At 43.1% G+C, this 21,694-nt stretch overlaps 1 protein-coding gene across 2 annotated transcripts in view; it reads right to left on the minus strand.

The window, feature by feature from the left end:
• Positions 1-17,280: 17,280 nt before the first annotated feature.
• The window catches only part of LOC123761405 (uncharacterized), a 237,511-nt gene continuing 233,097 nt past the window's right edge, over positions 17,281-21,694 (minus strand). For both annotated transcript variants that reach the window (XM_045747423.2, XM_045747424.2), the window contains exon 6: positions 17,281-21,087. In XM_045747423.2, the coding sequence (XP_045603379.2) occupies positions 20,971-21,087 (117 nt within the window). In that variant the 3' untranslated portion in view covers positions 17,281-20,970. The remainder of the gene's footprint in view (positions 21,088-21,694) is intronic.

Below are 21,694 nucleotides of genomic sequence, written 5' to 3' on the forward strand. Positions count from 1 at the left end.
ATGGAAAATAGTAGAGGGGCTGGTCCCAAACCTGCACACAGAATTAACATCACATGAGACCAGATGGCATGGCAGGATGTGCAGATTTCCCCCATTGAAAAGCAGAGGTGCAACAGGTACTCTAAGAGAGAACTCTATCAACATCAGAGGCCCGAGACTGTCCAACACGCTTCCACTACACATAAAGGGCATAACTGGCTGACCCCTCACAGTGTTCAAGAGAGAACTTGACAAACACCTCCAAAGGATACCTGATCAACCAGGTTGTGACTCATACGTCAGGCTGCGAGCAGCTGCGTCCAACAGCCTGGTTGATCGGTCCAGCAACGAGGAGGCCTGGTCGACGACCGGGCCGCGGGGTCGCTAAATCCCGAAAACACCTTAAGGTAACCTCAAGGTAGTCTTGACTCATTTTCATGTGCTTCAGGGATGCTTCCTGGTACATTCTGATCCATCCAGGGTTGGAAAAGTGGCAATATAATCACTACGTACAAAATAGTAACAGGAATTGACAAAAGAAAAGAAAAGAAATGGATTTCTTGAAAAATGCAACTAAAAGATCAAGAACAAGAGGTCATAAATTCAAGCAAAGGAAACAAAAGTGCCAGAAAAATATTGGAAAGTTCTCCTTTGCAAACAATAGTAGACATTTGGACAAGTTCAGTGAGAATGTTGTGGATGCCAAAACTGTCAGCAGTTTCAAAGCATCATATGACAAAGTACAGTACTGGGAAGACTGGAAACTACATGCACAGCTCTCATTCTATAACTATATTTAGGTAATTACACAGAAAGAAAGAGACAGACATAGACGGAGCTTCTACAGTTGGTCTCACTGTATTTTACAATAAAGATTTTGCCTGTATTTGTCTTAAATTACAAGCAAATTGTTTGCAGGAACTTAAATATTTGAAATAATTTTCTAAACTTAAACTGTTCTGTAAACTTTGTTATCATGAAATGATTTATATAGTACAATTGTTATCATAAGGTATTGTAGGTGAAGATTATCAATGTAATGTCAAAGGTTACACTTAAGTCTTTATATACTTTCTGTTGATTTATTCTTTGAGAATACTTACAATTGTCTTTCATTCTAAAGTACAAAATTAAACAAAAATGACAAAATTATGTATTAAAATTAAGTAGCTATTGATGTGTCATGAAGAATTCCATATATGTGTGTGTTGTGGGTTTGTGAAAACTACCAAAAGTTCACTAATATCTAACTAGTGTGGTATACTGTTCATGATTGTAAATCCATTAGTGTGAGAGACTTGTTATACAATGTTACAATATTATAAACTACCTTAGTGAACTAATGACTATGTTACCCAGCAGTCCCTCCATTTTGCACGTTGTAGCGAAGGCTGTCGTCAAAATGGCGATCTCTGACAAGGCAACGGGATTATGTTCCCACCAAGGCCACTGGAGATGGTGGCCCCCCAGATAAATTCAGGTAACCTTTAGTAGTTGCATAGCACAAATATTGATTAACTGTACATGTGTATTGATAACAAGTAGATGTGCAGCGAAGGTTATAGTAGGCAATCATCAGTCTCAGGAGACTATGGAGTCACCATAGTCAAGGTTATACACCAGTGGATATGTCCAGGTAGGATTGATCAGTTAGGTACGTTGATTTTTAGTTTTCCAAATAGGAATGTTATAATGTAGGGGGGGTTCATTGGGACATATAATTCCTGTAGATAACTGAATTCATTGCATCATGTACAAATAATTCAGAAGTTGGCAAGTGCCACTTCATTGTAACTCATTGTAAATGTAAATGTACTATTACAGAACATTTAATAAAACTTGCAATTATTGGGGTAATTGTACAATGCATATCCAGTGTCTTAAATGATGTGATAAGGACTAAAATTCACATGCCAGGTCTTTGATACAAAGAGAACTGCCGACACATTAACCCTTTGATGAAAAGGGAACTAATGACAACATCAAGTCTTTGATGTGAAGGGCATGAATGATGACCCATCAAGCTTTTCATATGATGAATCTAGATGACAGCACATCGAGTCTTTGGTGTGAAGGGAACGTATGACAATACGTCATGCCTTCAATGTGAAGCAGACTAGCAAATGTACATTAATGATGTTGCTGCCTGCAGGGGTAATAACTGCTTACGTGTATATGAAGGAAAATACCATGCAGAAGAACATTTTGTTCTTTTGTAACCCAGCTACTTTGACTGGACAGTAGAGCGACGGTCTCGCTTTATACAGGTCGGTGTTCAAATGCCGACCATCCAAGTGGTTGGGCACCATTCCTTACCCCCCCCCCCCCTCCCATCCCAAATCCTTATCCTAATTCTTTTCAAGTGCTTTAAGTTGTAATGGCTTGGCACTTTCCCTGATAATTAAATACAAAAAATATTTTGTATACAAAAGATTAATTTTAGGAATAACAAATTAAGAAAAGCGATATATTTGTATAAATCTTGTAACTAAATTAGCTGTTGAATAAGATAAGATTTTGCTGAAAAAAGGACCCACGTTTATTGTTTTGATTCCAGTTGTCATTTAACCCAGTGTTCTCCAATATGAAGCTGCTTTAATGAAGAGATAACAAGGCTAAATACTTTTCATTTACAGCAGTCAAAAAATTTAATGATACTATACTGAGAAGCTTTACTCAGCTTGCATGATCTGTTTCTGAATTATATTTATAAATGTTTTTCCAATGAATTGTATGTTTGCCTCCATCATTATGGTAATACTCTGTGTTGTATCCTTGTCTATAGGAAAGGTATCTGGTGCACTTATCATGCATTGTATCATCAGTATCATTGATACTGATGCTGCTGTAGTCATATTATCACCTTATATACTTGATTTTAAAGCTGCTGCTAATATTACAGTATTCCTTGTATCAATGTTACTGATGCTGTGATCTCAGTATACCTTGTATCATTGATACTGATGCTGACAGTACTCTACTAGTATTACCTTGTATCATTGATACTAATGCGGCTTTAGTTCTAGTATTATCCAATCCATCCTCCTGCTTAGATAATAGTTAATAGTCTTTGTAACTGATGATGTTTATCCTTATTGAAGATGGTCATGACTTCAATATGTGGGTTGAGGTCATGACTTTCACTTGATTTAAATTAGAGTGAGGTAGAGTTGCACGAATCGTCAGTGTCACTTTCTCATCCAGGCGTATTTGCGTCCAGCAGCAAGACAGTTCGAGATGGCAAGAGATAGGTTAGGATGCAGTGGATGGCCAGCAGTGTCCTATGTGTCTCACTGCACCTTAATTGCATTCCACAATGCTGGGTGCAACTAGAGCATTGCTGCTCTCGCCTTCCTGCCTGTTTAACTATTTTGGTGGTTTCCTCCACGCAGTCCACCGGATCCAGTCTTCGCATGAGTAGGTAGACAAGCCTCAGCTCATTAAGGACTTCAAACCTTTGGCTACCCTCACATGGTTTTGCCTGCCAGTTGAAGCATTTACCGGGTTGTGGCCGCTGTTGCATGCAAACAGCTACTAGGAGCCACAGGTGGGGACAAAAGCAGACACAACTACCCAAAGGTGCGACTGTTCCCTGTCAGAGGTACCACCCCATACTGATACCCCAGACACCCCAGCAGTAACTTTCTGTACAGGCATTTTTTTGTAACTATGTGGACCATCATACATAGGCGTAATGGACAATCGGATAGAATTTAATACTATTCGCCTTATAGCGTCCGAACAAATAAAGCTAATAACCAAACTTAAATATTCCTAGGCTTAGTATAGCATGTATATGTACTATATTAGGCCTCAGATAGCGTGTATTAGGCCTTGGAAGGTTAGGTTAGGTTTGGTTAAGATTTCTCTGCAACATCAGTACAAAAACTTTTCCAGTTTGTCCAAATTCACTTTCTAATTGCCTTTTATATCAATATATGTACGATGGTCCTCATCGTTACTATAAGTGCTACCTAAAGAGGAGGATAAGCTGTATTATCTTGTATTATTGATGCTGCAGTACTAGTATTACATTTTATCATTGATGCTGTAGCACAAGTATTACCTTATATCACTGAAATGGATGCTGCTGTAGTCTTAGTATTGGCTTGTATCATTGATACTGCTGTAGTCCTAAAATTACCTTTTTATCATTGAATATGATGCTGCTCTATTTCTAGTTTACCTTGTATCACTGATAGTGATGTTACCCCTAGTGTTACCTTGTAGCAATGATACTGATGCTGACCAGACCACACACTAGAAGGTGAAGGGACGACGACGTTTCGGTCCGTCCTGGACCACTCTCAAGTCGATTGTGTCAAGTCAAGTCAAGTCTCACAATCGACTTGAGAATGGTCCAGGACGGACCGAAACGTTGTCGTCCCATCACCTTCTAGTGTGTGGTCTGGTCAACATACTTTAGCCACTTTATTGTGACTCATCGCCTGCATACTGATGCTGCTGTAGTCCCAGGATTACCTTGAATCATTAACGATTCTGCAGTCCCAGTGGCCCTTGTATTATTAATACCAATCTCACTGTAGTTGTAGTATTTCCTTGAATCAATAGTGCTGCTGTAGTCCTAGCATTACCTTGTATCATTGATATGGTTGCTGTTGTCCTAGTGTTGTAGTGTTGATACTAATGCTTCTGTCATCCCATTGTATTTTGTAGCATTGATACTGATGTTGCTGTAGTCCTAGAATATATTGTATCATTGGTGCTATTGTAATATATTGTATCATTGGTGCTATTGTAATATATTGTATCATTGGTGCTATTGTAGTCTTCGTATACCATGTATCATTGATGCTGTTCTAGTATCCCTTGCATCATTAATGCTGCTGTTGTCCTAGTATACATTATATTATTGATGCTATTGTGCTATTATTATCTTGTATCATTGATGCTGCTGTAGTCCTAGTATTTCCTTGAATCAATGGTGCTGCTGTAGTCCTAGCATTACCTTATATCACTGTTGCTGCTGTAACCCTAAGATTAATCACCCGGTATCATTGATATGGTTGCTGTTGTCCTAGTAGTACTTTGTATTGTTGTGTCATCCCATTGTATTTTGTATCACTGATACTGATGTTGCTGTAGTCCTAGAATACCTTGTATTATTGATGCCAATGTACTCCCAGTACACCTTTTATAATTGATACTGATGCTGATGTAGTCCCAGTACACCTTGTATCGTTGATACCAATTTCACACAAAGCTGGGCTTTGTGTGAAATTCTCGGACTGCATCCACCTCTCTCCCTCCTGCAGCTCTGCTCCGGCTGCAGTCCCGCCTTCAGCTGTGTTTGATGTGACTCTTTGTTTGCTCGAGCAGCTGTGTGGAAGTCTGAATTTTGCTCTTCTGGTTTATTCGTTGGACAGGGTTTGGCTGCGAAGGCTGTTCTGGTATTTTTTAAGTTGCTTCTTTTTCCGCACTCAAGACCTTTGGTTTTGCACTCCGTTGTCCTTGCATTGATTGTATACCATGTATACAACAAACTCACCATCACCGGCTTCGTCTTAGAGTTTTTCGGGGTTCAGTGCCATGTGGCTTCCCCTTCCTTCGCTTGATGTGTTCACGGACGTCTCATCTCTCGGTTGGGGTTTTGTGACCAGTGCTCACCAGTCCAGCCAGGGGCATTGGGGGCGGTCCTACCGTTGGGCTCACAGAATGATGCGGGAATTTGCAGTGGTGTGGCAGGCGCTGTGCCAGATTCAGCTTCCTCAAGGCTCTTTGATCCGGCTCCATTCGGACTGCTACCTCGTGGTTTATTGTCTCAACCGTGGGGGCTCTCTTCAGTCCGTGGCTCTCTGGGGTTGATCGCTTTGGGTAGCTCTTCTGCTGAGTTCTCGGGGTTTAGCTCTGCGCTGTTCACATTCAAGTTATGTCCAACGTTCTGGCAGATGGCCTGTCGCACTTCATTCCTCTTTCCACTGAGTTGACGGTTGACACCGTGCCCTTCCTTTGCTTTGCTGGACGTACAGGCACCTGGAGGTGAACCTCTTTGTGTCGGCATGGTCTTGGCTTCTCCCATTGTACGTGCCGCTGTTCGCCAACTGCGAGGCCGTGGCGGTGGATGCTTTTCGGCAGGACTGGTCGAGGGGGGGGGGGGTTCCTGTACCTCGTTCTCTAGTCCAGCAGTTGCTTCAGATCCTGGCTTGCTTAGAATCCTATCTGGAGAGGGTTCAGGTCCTGGGTCCATGGTGGGTGGCCAGCCTTGGTTTCAGGTGCTGCTTGCTAGGTGTCCAGACCTGGGCATCTTTCTACAGCTTCGCCTCCACTGGCAGATCAGGGCAGTGAGGTACCCCTGCTGGTTCGCTTTAATGATCTGCACTTTGCATCTGGTCTTTCTGACACGGGTGTATTGCCATTTCTATGGTGATCAGGTGGCTTCTTTGATGGTGTCTTACCTGCACTCTTCTTCCTGGCGACAGTATTAAGTCTCTTGGTGGTCTTTCCATCATTTTCTTTCTCTACTAAGGTTTTCGTTAATTTCAGACAGAATTGTTTTGGCCTTTCTCTCTCTTGGCTTCTGGACCAGCGTCATATGCTGAATACTGTTGCTTTTCACTCGGCATTGGCGGAGCTGCTCCAGCTTACATTCGTGGTGGATGCTCCGCTCTGTTCTCTAAAATTTCAAGTGCGTTTTTCATCTCCGGCCTGCTTATGCACCACCTGAGCCTTCCTGGTCTTTGGACCGGGTTCTTTCTTTTCTTTCTTCTCCTCATTTTGTTGTGGACCCTTCGGTTGGTGATTGTTTTTGGAAGGCCATATTTTTGTTGGCCTTGGTCTCAGGGGTAGGGTTGGGGAGCTTCATGCTCCCCTCCAGCATTGGGGGTTTTGTTCCTTTGGTCTGAGTGGTCGTTTTGTTCGGTTGCAGCCTTCTTTTCTGGAGAAGAATGAGATGGCAGGCTTCTGAAGGGGTCCAGTGATGGTGGATGCTTGGTTGGTTAGTTAAGGGTTGTATTTATGTGTTGTGTTTGGTGGCGGCTTTATGCCGCTACCTTCGGGCCACTATTTCAGTGCCGGTGGTTGCTCTTTGAGTGGATACAGTCTCCCTGGTTCCCTGTTCTCAGCCTCGTGTGTCTTAGGCCTAAAGAGGCCTGGTCGACGACCAGGCCGCGGGGATGCTAAGCCCCGGAAGCACCTCAAGGTAGGTTGTCCACAGTATCCTTAAGTCCAGCCAGTCTGCAGTCTACCCTCGTGCCCTTGACGTACGGCAGTACATGGCACTCGTAGCGGTTTTTGGGACCATGTCTTGGGTTGACATTAAGGCACGGGGGTTTTGGAGGATGAACAGGATCCTGGCCACCAGATATCTAGTGAACATTCCAAGCCTTCTCCAGCCATATGTGACTTTGTCACAGCCGACTGACGGCTTTGTCACAGCTGTCAGTCTCTTTTTCGACTTGAGCCTGGCAGTGCTGCCGCCTCCCAGGTATGTCCCTATTTTCCTGATATGTGGGTAGTTAGCTTCAGGGAGCCAATGGGCTTCTCCAGAAATCAAGCGTTGAATGTAATGAAACGCCATTTTCTGGGCAAAGTCCCAGAGGCTCCCTGGCACTCTCTAGGGACGGTATTTTTTTTTTACATCATGCCTAGAACTTGGGAGGTGGGCGGTAGGCTTTCCCTTTCCCTTTTTTTGGGGGGGTGGGGGGGGGAATACTCTAACTAATGGGCGTACTAGTTACATGGAGGATTGCTAGTTTCTTTATCCACATGTACACCACAGCCTGGTTGGTCCAGCACTCCCTTATGGCATGACATTATGAGAGAAAATTCTGTTGGTTTTTCCTTTTCTTGGTGGTACTCAATGGAAGATTGTAAGCGTCGGAAACCATCTTTTAACACCATCAGCTATGTTGAAGTACTGTAGTACTACTGTGTGTAGCAAGGTTTAGTGGAAGGAGATTCATCATGGGGTGTAGATAAGAATGAAGTGCAATAGCACACTAAACAATGAAAATAATGGGATTTTGGAAAGTAAGTGGAAAGTGGAAAAAGGAAGTATAATACAGTACTGTAAATGGAATACTATGTCCTCTTTGGTCTGTGATTCTTTCTCGAGGGCTTTGGTTTTGGTTTCTTGACCCTCCAGTTGTTGGGTCAGGGAGCTTTTGCTCCCTTCTGGAAGCACAGTTTCTGTTCTTTTGACCCTGCTGTTTTCGCATTTTGTTCGTTTGCAGCCAGCTGCTCCTTTTTTTTATTGAAGAACAAGTTGGTTGGCTTCCAGAAGGGTTCTTTAGTTATTGATACTTGGTTCGTTCAGCTGGGGGTGCATCATGTGCTGTATTCAGTAGTGGCTCTTCATTGCTACCTTTGTGCCACAGATTCTGCTGGATTTTGCTTATCAATGAATACTTTGTGGGTTGATTGTGTTTTCTTTGTTCCTGTTCCAAGGCTTGTGTTTTTCAGGTCATCGGCTGTGTTATTAAGTCTAACTAGCCTGTGGTCTACTCTTGTGCCCATTATGTTAGGGAGTATGCTGCTCTCTTGGCTGTATACGCTAATATGTCCTGGGCCTATATTCGGGTGCTGGTGTTTTGAAGGTCTAACAGGGTTCTGGTGGCCCAGTATTTGGGTATAGTTCATGGACCTCAGTGCCTCTGTAATAATAATAATAATATTATAATCTCTTCCTTCTACCTCTGTTTAGGTTTTAGAATTAGGACTTCTACCTGTTAGGATTTTGTTTTAGCCCCTCTTTGTGGCGTATTTTGATCTTTGTCGCGATGAAAATACTGGCCCTGATGATTTGCAAATCCATAAGCACTTGGGTGACTGGATTCCCAAATTCCTTTTAACTCCACCCTTATTGTCAGTCTTGTTGTAGTTGTGGCCCCTTCTCAGGAAGTGCCTGCCTACCTAGCTTCTTTGTCCAGCTTTGGTGAGACCCTGGTTCTGTGTCCAAAAATACACTGTTGATGCAAGCATTGGCTCTGTTGTTCTCAAAGACTGCCATTGGGATATTAAATATATCCTTGAGGCTCAAGGCTTTTCTGTCTTTCAGATTGACTTCTTCATTCATGCCCCTGTGGTCATCACCACCCCCTTTGTAATGTTAAGATAATTTTTTGTTAGGTCCCTTCCATCTTCTATCATTCTTGCCAGTGCCAGATGCTCTGTCCAGGAGTACATTCCCTCTTCACGCCTCTGCAATAGGTGTTGGAAATTTGGTCAAGGTACTTCCAGGTGCAGCAGCGAGATATTTCTTTGCCCCTTGTGCGGTGACCCTGGACATTCTAATACTGATTGCACTTCTCTCCAAGCTGCCTCAATTGCAGTGAGGCCCACCCTGCCTTTTCTCATGCATATGTCTAGTATAAGCTCGAACAGGCCATATTCGCCTTGAAGAATCGAGATTGTATTTCTTTCCCAGAGAATCGGTGCCAGGTTTGCCATTTTGACTCCTCCTCCATTATTTATGCTCGTGCATTGTGTGGCACTACTCTTCCTCGCCCATCTTCCCTTTCTTCATTTTCAAACCATTTCCAACCGATAAACCCTGACACCTTCACCAGCGAGGAGGTGGTGGAGGTGTCATTCTATCGACTTGAGAATGGTCCAAGACGGACCGAAACGTCGTTGTCCCTTCACCTTCTAGTGTGTGGTCTGGTCAACCTCCACCAGCTTCCCTTCTGCTCCTCTCTAATCTGTAGCTGCAAGTATTCCTCTTGAATCTCCATCCATCGTTTCCACTTTTCGAACTCGTCTTCTACCTGCCCAGTTAGCACCACCTCTCTGCTTCCTCCTCCTCTTTCCTGTGCCATCCTTCCCTTTTTGCCCCTACTTCTTAGTTTTCCTCTTATCAGAGGAATCAACCTGTCCTCACACTAGGTTATTTAAAGCAGTGGCAATACTCCCCAGATGCATTCATCAATTTTAACAGTATTAAAAATTGGTTTCTCACATATAAATTATTATTATTATTATTATTATACATAATTATATTTATAGTTAGGCATAGGTTAGGTTATGTGCTTAGGTGCTGTTGGCAATTATTTGTATTTGAAGTACATGGGTGAAGCATTTATTATAATGTTGTAATGTACGATTATGTTATGTTGTTGGGTAGATTAGATACATAGTGTTTAGTGGGTTTTCATATTTATTTAGTAGTCTTGGATACAGTAGTGTCGTAGATGTTGAGACGGGGCTTGGAGCAAAGCAGAGAGCTGAGTGAGTCTGCTGTCTGCTCTGTGTCGAAGCTGGAGCGTCTTGGGGTCGATTAGAACTGCATACACCGAGTGCTACATTCTAGGTTGAAGAAGTGTGGTAACTCCGAAGCATCTGAACTGAAGTTATCTGAATCACTGTGGAAATTGTATTGATAGCTATTTGCTTCTCGATGCTTATATTATTGGCCTACCTCTCAGCTTCCTCCCATAGGATGGAAAGAATGTTACCTGTAATTAGGGAAAAGATTTGATTGATATCATTATTGCTAACGAGAGGTTTGCTTCTCTCATTTAGCTAATGAGTTTGGAGCGGGTAAATTGTTTACATAATTTACTCGCTACAATGTGTTTCGAACAAAACACGTGAGCGCAACCTGTCCTCGACTCGAGTCCATTCCATCCAGAGGTAGACCCCACAGATGCATTCATAAATTTTAACATGCTGTTCATTCAAAACAGGAATTTTCTTATATAAATGAATATTATATTAGCATATTGTGCATATATATAAAGGCATAGATTAGGTTAGATGTTTAAGTTCTGTTGGTGCTTACTTGTATTTGTAGTATGTGGGTGAAGCATTTACAGCATTGTGGTTTAAACAAAATTGAACAACATACACCTGCCAAACCCCCTGTTTATGAATGAAAAATGCTTTACACACGACAAGTGATTTCGTTCAAACACTTTCGGAACAAGTGCTTCACTGACGACTTTTGTTCGAACTCTAACTCTGTAAATCCAACACCTTTTTGTAAAGAAATGTATCCTTGCAGCCCGTCCTCCAAAGACCCAAAAGTGATTCCATGCACCCGTCAAACCCCGTTTATGAATGAAAAACGGTTTACACAGGACTCGACTGCCGATGTTCGAACTTCCGGAACTAGTACTTTGCTCACATCCTCTGAACCACAATTCTATAAACAACCCGTCCTCAGACCAAGTCCATTTCATACGGGGGTCGACCCCAAAGACGCATTCATCAATTTTAACATGCTGTTCATTCAAAACAGGAATTTTCTCAAAGGTAAATTAATATTATAATAGCATATTGTGCATATTTAGGCATTAGTTAGGTTAGGGTTAGCACTTGTTCAGACATCATCAGTTGAATCGTGTGTAAACAGTTTTTCGTTCATAAACGGGGATTTGGCAGGTGCATGGAATGGACTTTGGCCTTTATTTATGAAGACGGGCTGCTATAAATGCTTCCACGTATTTCAAATACAAATAATCACCAACAAAACCCAAACACCTAACTATACATAGAATTTTTATGTACAAGAATATTAATTTATATATGAGAACAAACCAATTTTTAATACACAGTACCTGTATGTTAAAATTGATGAATGTATCTGGGGAGGATGACCGCCGCTTTAAACAGCCAAGTGTGAGGACGGGTTGCACTTGTACAGTGTCACAGTGCAGAAGAACCACCCTCACAATGTCCAGGCACCATCCACCAAAGATGGGCAAGTATGGGCCAATATCAGACAAGGTTCCTCCACTGCATGTAAACAGGGAAGGGCACTGGTAAATACTTGCCCACACCAGTAAGTTAAGTACACTGTAATTATCAACAGAAGGCACTAAACCGGGAAAGTTATGTAGCACCATCAAATGTGCGGAATAATCAGAGCGCGCTAAATATCACCAAGGATGCCAATACGAGAACAAAAACGCACAAGGCGAAAGATATCAAAAGTATCCAATTCACCAAGCATTCTATCGAGGAACAAGTGACCGCGAGGGACGGTCGAAAAGTAAGACACACGCTTGTCCTGGAAGTCAGGACATTCAACAAGATATGCAAGTTAGACAAGGAGCAGTGCGGCGCTCCATTAAGTGACTGAGTCAAGCGCGTATAGCCAATACACAACCTTGCTAGAGCCGTTTCTCTCCGCTGGTTACGGTGGTAGGAGGAAGGCCACGGAGACACACTACCCTTAAGAGTACGCAGTTTGTTACCAACAACCATGCTAACCAGCAAGGATGGAGGAATGAATAACTGGCTGAAAGTCGGAATAAGGTATACCTTTATGGGAGATGGGACAAGAGCGGATAGCTTCCCTAGCAGCTGCATCTGCACGCTCATTTAAAGAAACACCAAAATGGCTGCGAACCCAGCAAACCTACCGATTTAAATTTACTGGAGATAAACAGACTAGTATGTTGAATCTCGACGACCACTGGATTAAAGGACCCTAGAGCCATGAGGGCACTACGAGAGTCAACTACAACCACAAAGGAGGATTGACAACAAGAAAGCAGGAGACGAAGAGCATAGAGAATAGCATAGAGTTCTGCTGGGAAGATGCTAGTCTCCGAAGGAAGGCGGCACACACAAGTGTGGTCAGCAAAACAAAGGAGTAGCCCACACCGTCCGCAGACTTAGACCCATCGGTGAAGATGGAAATGGAGCGAGTGTGTGAAGAAAAGTGTTCAAGGAAAAGGCGTTTCAGAACTGTAGGAGGGGTAAAAGCTTTAGTAATGCGGGTCAAGGATATACAAAATTTTGGAAGGGGGACTCTCCACGGAGGCAAGGAAGGAACAATACGCGATGAAACATTAGAAATACGAACCGAAAGAGAATCCTGCAAGCAAGATAACTGGACAGAAAGAGGGAGGTGGTGAAGAGGAACAGGAACCACAGGAGTAGTAAAGGTCAACGCACGACAGAGGCGAGAGGAAGTATGTTGCAAGGACCGCGCAAGATAGCGAAGACAGTAGCAATTACGGCGGTCCTGAAGAGATAGGAAACCAGTGTCAACATAAAAGCTGAGGGCGGGAGTCGAACAAAAGGCACCAGAGTCGAGGCACAACCCAGTATGGTGCAAAGCATCAAGATGGCGAAGAGTAGAAGAAGAAGCAGATGAGTAAGCAGGGAAACCATAATCGAGTTTAGACAGGACGATAGAGGAATGTAAAGAGGAGCGTGCGCCTATCTGCTCCCCAAGAAGTATGGGACAAAACCTTAAGGAGGTTAAGGGCCTTAGAGCATTCAACTTGGAGTTAAGAGATTTGGGGCGACCAAGACAAACAAGTGTCAAAGATTAACCACAAAAGCTTAGCAGAATTCCTGTTCATAAGGGGATGACCATAAAGCAACAAAGAGGGACGAAGAACGACATGCTTCCGAGTAAAAGTCATAGCACAAGTCTCAGACGGAGAGAACTTGAAGCCATGATCGGTGGCCCAAGACGACATGGCATCAATTGCAAGTTGAAGCTGCCGTTGAAGGAGAGGCGAATCATTACCCCGACAACAAAGGGAAAGATCGTCGACATAGAGAGCGGAGAAGATGCCAGAAGGAAGGAAGGAAGGAAAGAAGTCCATTGAGGGCAACTAGAAAAAGAATAGTGCTCAGAACACTACCTTGGGGTACACCCTAGTATTGCCTAAAAAGGGCAGAGAGTGGAACCAAGCCTCACTCGAAAGGAACGACAAGAGAGGAAGCTTTGGAGAAAGAGGGAGATTACCACGAAAGCCAAAAGAATGAAGTTGGGACAGAATATGATATCTCCAGGTGGTATCGTAAGCCTTTTCCAGGCCAAAAAAGACAGCAACGACGGAGGTCTTCACAACAAAAGCAGTGCGAATATAAACCTCCAAGTTCACCAGGACATCTGTTATGCTGCAGCACTTGCGAAAACCAAATTGAGAAGGGGATTAGTGGTGATAGTGTTCTAAGAACCACATCAGACGAACAGTAACCATACATGCAGACAACTCGTGAGGGCAATAGGGCGGAAGTCCTTAGGGGACGTCCCGAGAGACCCTGGTTTCCGAACAGGGAGGACAATGACATCGAGCCAGTCCTCAGGGACTGACGACGACTCCCAGACCCGAGTATACAGACTCGGTAAATACCGAGACATGCACGGAGGGAAATGGCGAAGCATCTCATAATGAATGCTACCAGAGCCCGCTGCCGTAGAACTGCAGAGGACCAGGGCAGACTGAAGTTCAGCGAGAGAGGAGGGATCGTTATAGGGAAGTCTGAGATGGGTGCAGAAATCTAAAGGATGAGATTCAAGAAGAGGCTTACGAAAAAGGAAAGATTGAGGAAGATGAGAACCAGAGCTAACGAACGAAAAGTGGGAACCCAGTTCGGTCGCGACCTGCAACGGGTCCGCCAACGTACCACGGAGGTGAAGAACTAGCGAGACATCAGGAATGAACTTACCCGCTATCTTGCGGATACACTTCCAGATCTGCAGCAGAGGAGTTTCGGACATAATGTTGGAAACAAGACTTCCAACACTCACGTTTAGCTGTATGGATGGTCCTACGGGCCACCACACTCGCCTTCCAAAACAAAACAAACAAAAAAGAATCGGCTGTCTGCTGGCGGCGGTGTCTTCCAGGCTGCACGCTTACAACGAACAGCCCGAGCACAGTCCACATTCCACCAGGGAGGTTGAGCGAGGAAGAGAGTGGAGGGCAGCATCGAAGACGGTGTCACAAAAAAGCGAGGGAGAGGCAGAATGGAGAGGTCGGAGATAGTAGCACGGAGGGTAAATAGGCACCAGTCAGCCTCGGCAAACCACCACCTAGGGAAGGAGAGGGGAGGGTGAAAAGAGAAATAGGTAACACGGATGGGAAAATGGTCACTGCCATGGAGGTCGTCAAGAACCAGCCATGAGAAATCCAAGTAAAGAGACAATGAGCAAAGAGAAAGATCAAGACAGGAAAGGGTGCGAGTCCGAGAGTCCAAATGAGTGGGCTCACCAGAATTCAGAAGACAGGGAAGAGGATGAATGGTTCAAAAATGCGACCTCGGGTGTTTGCAAGAACATCACCCCAGAGGGTATGTCGACAATTGAAATCACCCAGCAGGAACACAGGCCCTGGCAAGGAGTCCAGTAGGTGTTTAAGATCGGGAAGAGAAGGCGGGACATTTGAGGGAGATAAATGGAACAAACTGTGTACCATTTACTCACAAAGACACTGGCAGCAGAACATTGATGAGGCAATGGAAAAAGTAGGGGACGAAGGGAATATCGGAAAGAATCAAGAGAGCAGTAGAGTTATGGGCCTCAGCAAAAGCAGGAGGGGGGGGGAGGGGGGGAAGAAAAGAATAGCCACGGAAGTGACCAAGACGAGCACCAAGCATCGCTCCTGGAGATAGACACAAAGAGACAAAAACTGTGAAATCAAAAGTTGGAGTTCATGGAAATTGGCGTAATATCCACTAATTTTCCATTGAAGAATAGATGTCGATAAAAAGAGAAAGGACAGCAACAGAAAACAATGAAGAAACAAAGGTTAAAAAGGAACACAGTATGTTAAAGAACCTCAGGATCAGGGGGCATGGGTAAACTGAGTGACAACAGAGAGAGGCGGTAAAGGACAGCAGGAGAAGGAGGAGGGGGCAGAAACCGGGAGCGCACCTCGGCAAGGGCAGCAACCAAGAGGCGGGTGCCAAAGAAACTTCCATATAGCAGGAACAGGGGAGCTCGACCACCGAAATGGGAGGGGATGGAGCGATAGAGCCAGAGGTGGGGGCAAGGACGAAAGCAAAACCTTCTTACCCGCTGGGGAGGAAGAAGAAGATGAGCCAGGCTTTCACTTCTGACTCAGAGACAGGTGTACCAGCAATAACCTACTGGGCAACAAACTCGAGCATCTTAATAGGAGAAGAAGAACGAGAGCAAACAGCACGATGATCGCTGGGAGCGTGATGGACAACAGCCCGTACAGACAGGCAGCGTGGAGAGATAAGAGACGGGGGAGAAGGATGGGCAGGAGGATTGGAGGGAGATGAGAAATTAGGCACAGGAGACATGACAGACTGGGGTAGAAAGACGGGAAACTCCAGATAGAACCAGGAGGGGGACCCTTCAGGACAGAAAATACAGGAACAGGGGAGGATGCGGTGGGCATGTCCGGGTCTACGGTCTGGAAACAGTTGTGTGACTGAGGAAGATGGGAAGGACGAGGAGAGGAAGAACACAACACAGGAGCGCAAGAGACGCCAGCAAAAAGGGGGAGACGGCGAACTTGGTGCCTCGCCTCAGGGGAAAAAACCAAACGTTCCCGGTGCTTCAAGTTGAGGACGGTTGCCTTAAGTTTGTAATGTATACAGGCGCAGGAGAAGGTAGTATGGGCCTCACCGCAATTGAGGCAGTGAGCCTGGGGTGAAGAGCACTCTGACTTAAGTGTGACTTTCGTCCCTCACAGGGCGGGGAGCGAGCGTGTGCGTGCGTGCGTGCCATAAGGGGCAGTAGTCACAGAGATGGAGCCGTGCTAGGGGACGAGGTAGTCACCACAGAGGGCTTCTGACTCGACCCTACCACAGAGGGAGGGAGGGAGGGGAGCGGGTAAATAGTCCAGCCTGGGCCCAATGTAGCGGGGGCTATAAAGCCCAGTCTTCCAGCGCAGTCCGACTCAGGGGCCTGGTCGCCCACCCATGAGCCTGGGTAAGAGAAGTCATGTTGTCATCCATGCAGCAATCGTTCTAAAAGTTTGGGGCCTGGAACCAACAGATACTGCCTACCAAGGCAGCCAGGGAGGCCGCGTGCGGGCCAGTGCCAGAAGGGTGTGTCATCCCCAGTGGTGCTCCCCCTTTTTAACAAGGGAATCCTACTACATCGTTCATTCTCCCACACTGGTGCAAAGATCTCAGTCCCCCTATCGCCCCAGCCTGGACACCGGCTGGACACCGCCCCCGGCCTGGACATCTACTCAGGGCGACCCCTTCAGCGGGCAGTCACACAAGAATCCTACAGTGCCCATCTGCACGCACCTAAAGACGGTCCAGAAAGTAGGAGAAGGCAACCCTCACCAGTCCCAGGACGGTATATGAGCCCCCCACCACGACAAGGTGACACCACAGAGGGGTGCCCACACCAGTGCAGAGACCTTTCTTTGTCATGCTCCATTCTTGCAAGAGAGCCTTGGTGGCAAACTGTCTTGTGGGTGAACCAGGATCCATATTTTAGGACTGTCAGTTATACACCATGCCATCCAGGAGAGAGGCTTCTGAATTCAAAGAATTTACAAAAATTAAATTTACATTAAGAATGTTATCAAATTCTAGGTAAGACATTACAAAATATCTATAGCTAATGAAGCCTTCATGCAAACACACTACAACTGGTATAGCAAAATCTTTATTGTAACAAATTCTTTATTTCATCTATGGACAGTAACTTGATAAAATAAAATACACTGGATAACAATATTGTATCATCTTCCTGTACAGACAATCAGCTGCTATCATTCATTTCCAAGTCCCTTTGATTAATCAAGCTGCAACAAACTGGAATCAAAATATTTTTGATCAGAAACAGATTGAGGCTAGTTTTTATTAACCAATAATAAAAACCTACAAGGTTACTTTTAAGACACTAAAGGCATTACTCTAAGCCTATTGTTATATTTCACTTACTTCATTAACGTTAATGACTGTTGGATACAAATTACTTGTCAAGTACCGCACAGTATAAAGTATTGGTAACTTAATTCACAAGTGCACCTGGGTACTCTATTGATGACTTAAAGAGTGAGTGTATTACAAGTTGGAGGAGAGTCTAATATAGATACAACAGCCCGTTATTGTTGCCGTGTGCAGTGTCTTACTCTCATTCAACCCTTCCCCCATTGTGAAATTCTAGTGTCATTGGTGGCTCTTTAAACATTTCCACCTGTGCAACCATTTTTTTTTATTTTTATTTTTTTTATGAATGGGACATTTAACCTTACTTTTCTGCAGGAAATGCTTTACATTACATGACGAACTTCAGCAATTTATGTTGTGACTACATGTGGGAATTTAATCACTGTGGGAATACACTGACACAAACGGTAATCTAGCATACTGTGAGAACACAGTACTGGCCTAAAACATTAAACTAAGTAGTACAGGTGAGGAGATACAACCTTTATTTTAAATCTTTCAAATCATGTACCACAGCACATTACATAATTGGTCGAAATCCATGTTGTTGGATTTTCAAAAAATAAATACTATATCAATAAGAGAATGAAAATGGCTATTAATTTCAAAATATCAAATGTTTTAAAGATTTCCAGTACATAAAACTTTGGGATTAAAGTATACATAGAGGAAGCATTAAAGAATATATTAACCTTTATCTAAAATTATGATGCAACTTGCATTACAGCTTCCAAAGTGTTTCCCTGCCCTAAGAACAAATGGTACATAAATTTGGTACTGTGACAGCTAAAGTGCACCGCCTGCATCGTTTTGCACAACTGAGTATCTGTATACGATGTTAAAGCTGCATTTTGTGGACTAGCAAGGCATATCAGAGGTAGTGAGGCTAGACAACACCAAAGGCCCCTATCCCTTCAACATGGCTTATGCATTTACTGAATGTTAATACTATTTTGTGGCTCAATCTTTTTTTACTATAAATTACTATACCTAGTTTGCTACAAACACAAGCTCTACTAATGCAAATTATGCAGGGGTGCTTACTGGGACTCTGACAACCGGTACAGCACTGCTCACAAGGTACGGTTCGTGGACAGTGTGCAGGACAACCTCTCAATACACAGGTGATTGCTAATCTTCTGGGATTAATATGGAAGCCATTAAAAATCTATGACCAGGGTAAAAGGCAAGATAACATTGTAAGCTTACAGACTTGTTTTACATTAAATGACAAGCAGGTAAACACTGGATATGCTACAGGAAACGAACAATATTCCTCGGTGGAACAACTTTCCTATATAAATGACCTTTGTGACTTACTGAGCACAAGCTGCCATAGATTGAGACCTAAAAAGAACCAGAGTTACAATACACCATCATAGGAACCTTAACAAGCCAAGTGTTTTGCCCATAAACACTCGACTCCAATACCAACAGTTGGAAATATTGATATGTAGTTCCTGTGAGTGACAAGTGGACCAAAGAATGCAAGTCACCTTAAGCACTGTTACTAATAAAATTGCTCCGAGCATAAAGGAAAACAGCCTCAAAACTCATCCCTTGTACATCCTAGATGGGAAAAAAAAGCAGAACTAGTTACAAGCACTTGAGTATTGTGCCTGATTATAGAAAGAAAAATATAAACAATATTTCCTTGACAACGCAGAGAAACTTGGTAAATTATAACCTTCATACCCAGAACAACTTGCGAGGTATATTGGAGCAGCAGTGCTCAAAGCGACTCAATCATTGTGAATTATGACCTTAATCTTATTTATTATTTTTCAAATAATCAATACTATATCAGGAATAATCAAAAAAATTACAAATAGAGAAATCTTACACAAAAAGCTAATCAGCAATAAGCTAATAATTTGCTAGTTTTATATACAAATGTTACAAGCTAAGCAGCATATTGCTCCTTCAGGCAAGGTTACCACCAGCAGCCACTCCTCCCAACACAAAATAATAAACAATATCAGGTTGGGAGAGCACCTCGCTATCTAATGCCAAAACCATAAGTAAACGAATAAATTACTTATTGGATGGCATCAGTAACACACTGATAACTTCATCTGTTAGTTTTATTTTGCTTCTTTACAATATGTACATAACAATTTTCTATCCTGAAACTGGATATCCTTAGTGCAAAGCAATGATGTAACATGCTTGCAGGCTGGCAGTGCTAAACATTAATAATGATAAACATTTGACGATGCCTTGTGTTGAAGGGGTATCAACAATATTCTGGGCCTAAGACATGCTGGCTGTATATGTAAGAAAGACCAATAAAATCAACAATTTTGAAAGGACAGGAGTTGCAGTTTAATCTTGAAAGTACCCTGAAATAATCAACCTGCTGAGGAAACACAAATGCCAGCATTTGAGACCATAAGTGGCTGTGGTGCCATCAACTCTTACCATAATGGTCGCTGACCAATTATTATTAAACTTTAATACACGAGCTGTGAGATGAATAACGAGTTACTATTTTTTTTTTTTAAATCCTGACCATTAAATATGGAGTCGACAGCACTGGAACGGACCTAATGGAATTGTCTGGAATATGTGGCTAGTTGCCTGCCAGACCCTTACACAAGGGCAACTCTTAAGCTGGGAATGTACAGTAATACAATATCCAAGCACAGCATGAAAATAAATAGGAATACATCTATGAAAATAAACTATGCATCTTTACTCGGAAGATACAAGCATGAAAAAAGCTACATAAATTAATGTTCTTATTCTTTGGATTTCACATACAAACTGGATTAAGTTAAGTACCACATGGACGGCTGTGACACATCTGCACGTACACTCATGGGTAAATCTAAAGCATTGAGTGTTTCACAATATGAATCCTGGGCCAAACTGAGTAAACATAGACACCCTGGACATTCATTATAGGTATACGTGACCCTTTTAAGCCTATATTATGGAGGGCATGTGTAAACAGGCACCTTTCAAGACAAACTTATCTATATGTACACAAGGCAGACCATATTCATGGTACACACTAAAATATTATATATTACTCTGGGAATCTAAAAGACGGCATAACAGGCAACTTGAGACAACTGAGTATATGTTACATTCAGCATCAACCAGACAAATTTAAAGACTGGGCCACATATAAATCATTCATACTAAATACTAAAGTTGATACTCAATTTCTTTCATGTCTAATTGGTGGCCATTGTAACTATAAGCATGCAGTTACAGTCACTCAGCCCTCCTAGGCTTACAATGTGAGACATCCATGTTGGCCAAGTACTTAGTGAGCACCAAGATAAGTAAGGATGCCAATGTGCAACAGAAAAGGCCTGACAATGCTGCTTCAGTGTGCATGGTCTTGGTGGTTTAGCATCCACAGATGCATATTGATTGAAATTATCAGTTTCACTATGAAGGATCCTGAGCCTTATGGACACTGCTGTCAGTGCTGCTACTGTTCATGTCCTTGTCGCTCTCTGCATTGGTAACGGGTTTGGTTGGTTGCACTTCAACATGGCTCAGCTCCTGAAAACAATATGTATTTTATTCTTCACAATAACATGCACCAATTAAAAAAAAAAGTTCAAGTGCATAAGATAGAGAAAGGTATTCTTCATCAGGCATAACTCAGGATAAATGAGACTTTGCACAAAGTGCAAAAAATATGCATGGATGCAATGAGCATAGGTGTGTGTGCAATGAGCTTGGAAGGATGCAACAAGTACACAATGAGCATGGCCAGACTGATGAAAGAGAAAAGGAACAAAGTGGGAGGGAGAATTTCATTAATGCAGTGGAATAGTAATATTTACTATTCCCAGTAATAAGGCCAACAGTAAAAGTAATTTTGCTAAAAGTTACAGCAAGGTAATCATGTGTCCAGATGAATTGCTAAAATAATATTTCTATAGAGGGGTAATGTGCTCCATGGTGAAGGAGATAGATTCATTACAGGTATACTGTGAAGGCTAAGAAAGATGACTGGTACAGTACTGCCATTCGTGCCGAGGCAAGCACGTTCAGTACAGTACGTATATGCCAAAAACTAACATTTAATGTAATGAAATGCCTCTTTCTGGTAGGTCTTTGGTGCTTGCTACATGGCAAGCTCCAGACAATGCAATCCATACCA

The sequence above is a fragment of the Procambarus clarkii genome, chromosome 7, assembly GCF_040958095.1.
Source record: "Procambarus clarkii isolate CNS0578487 chromosome 7, FALCON_Pclarkii_2.0, whole genome shotgun sequence".
NCBI classification, from domain to species: domain Eukaryota; kingdom Metazoa; phylum Arthropoda; class Malacostraca; order Decapoda; family Cambaridae; genus Procambarus; species Procambarus clarkii.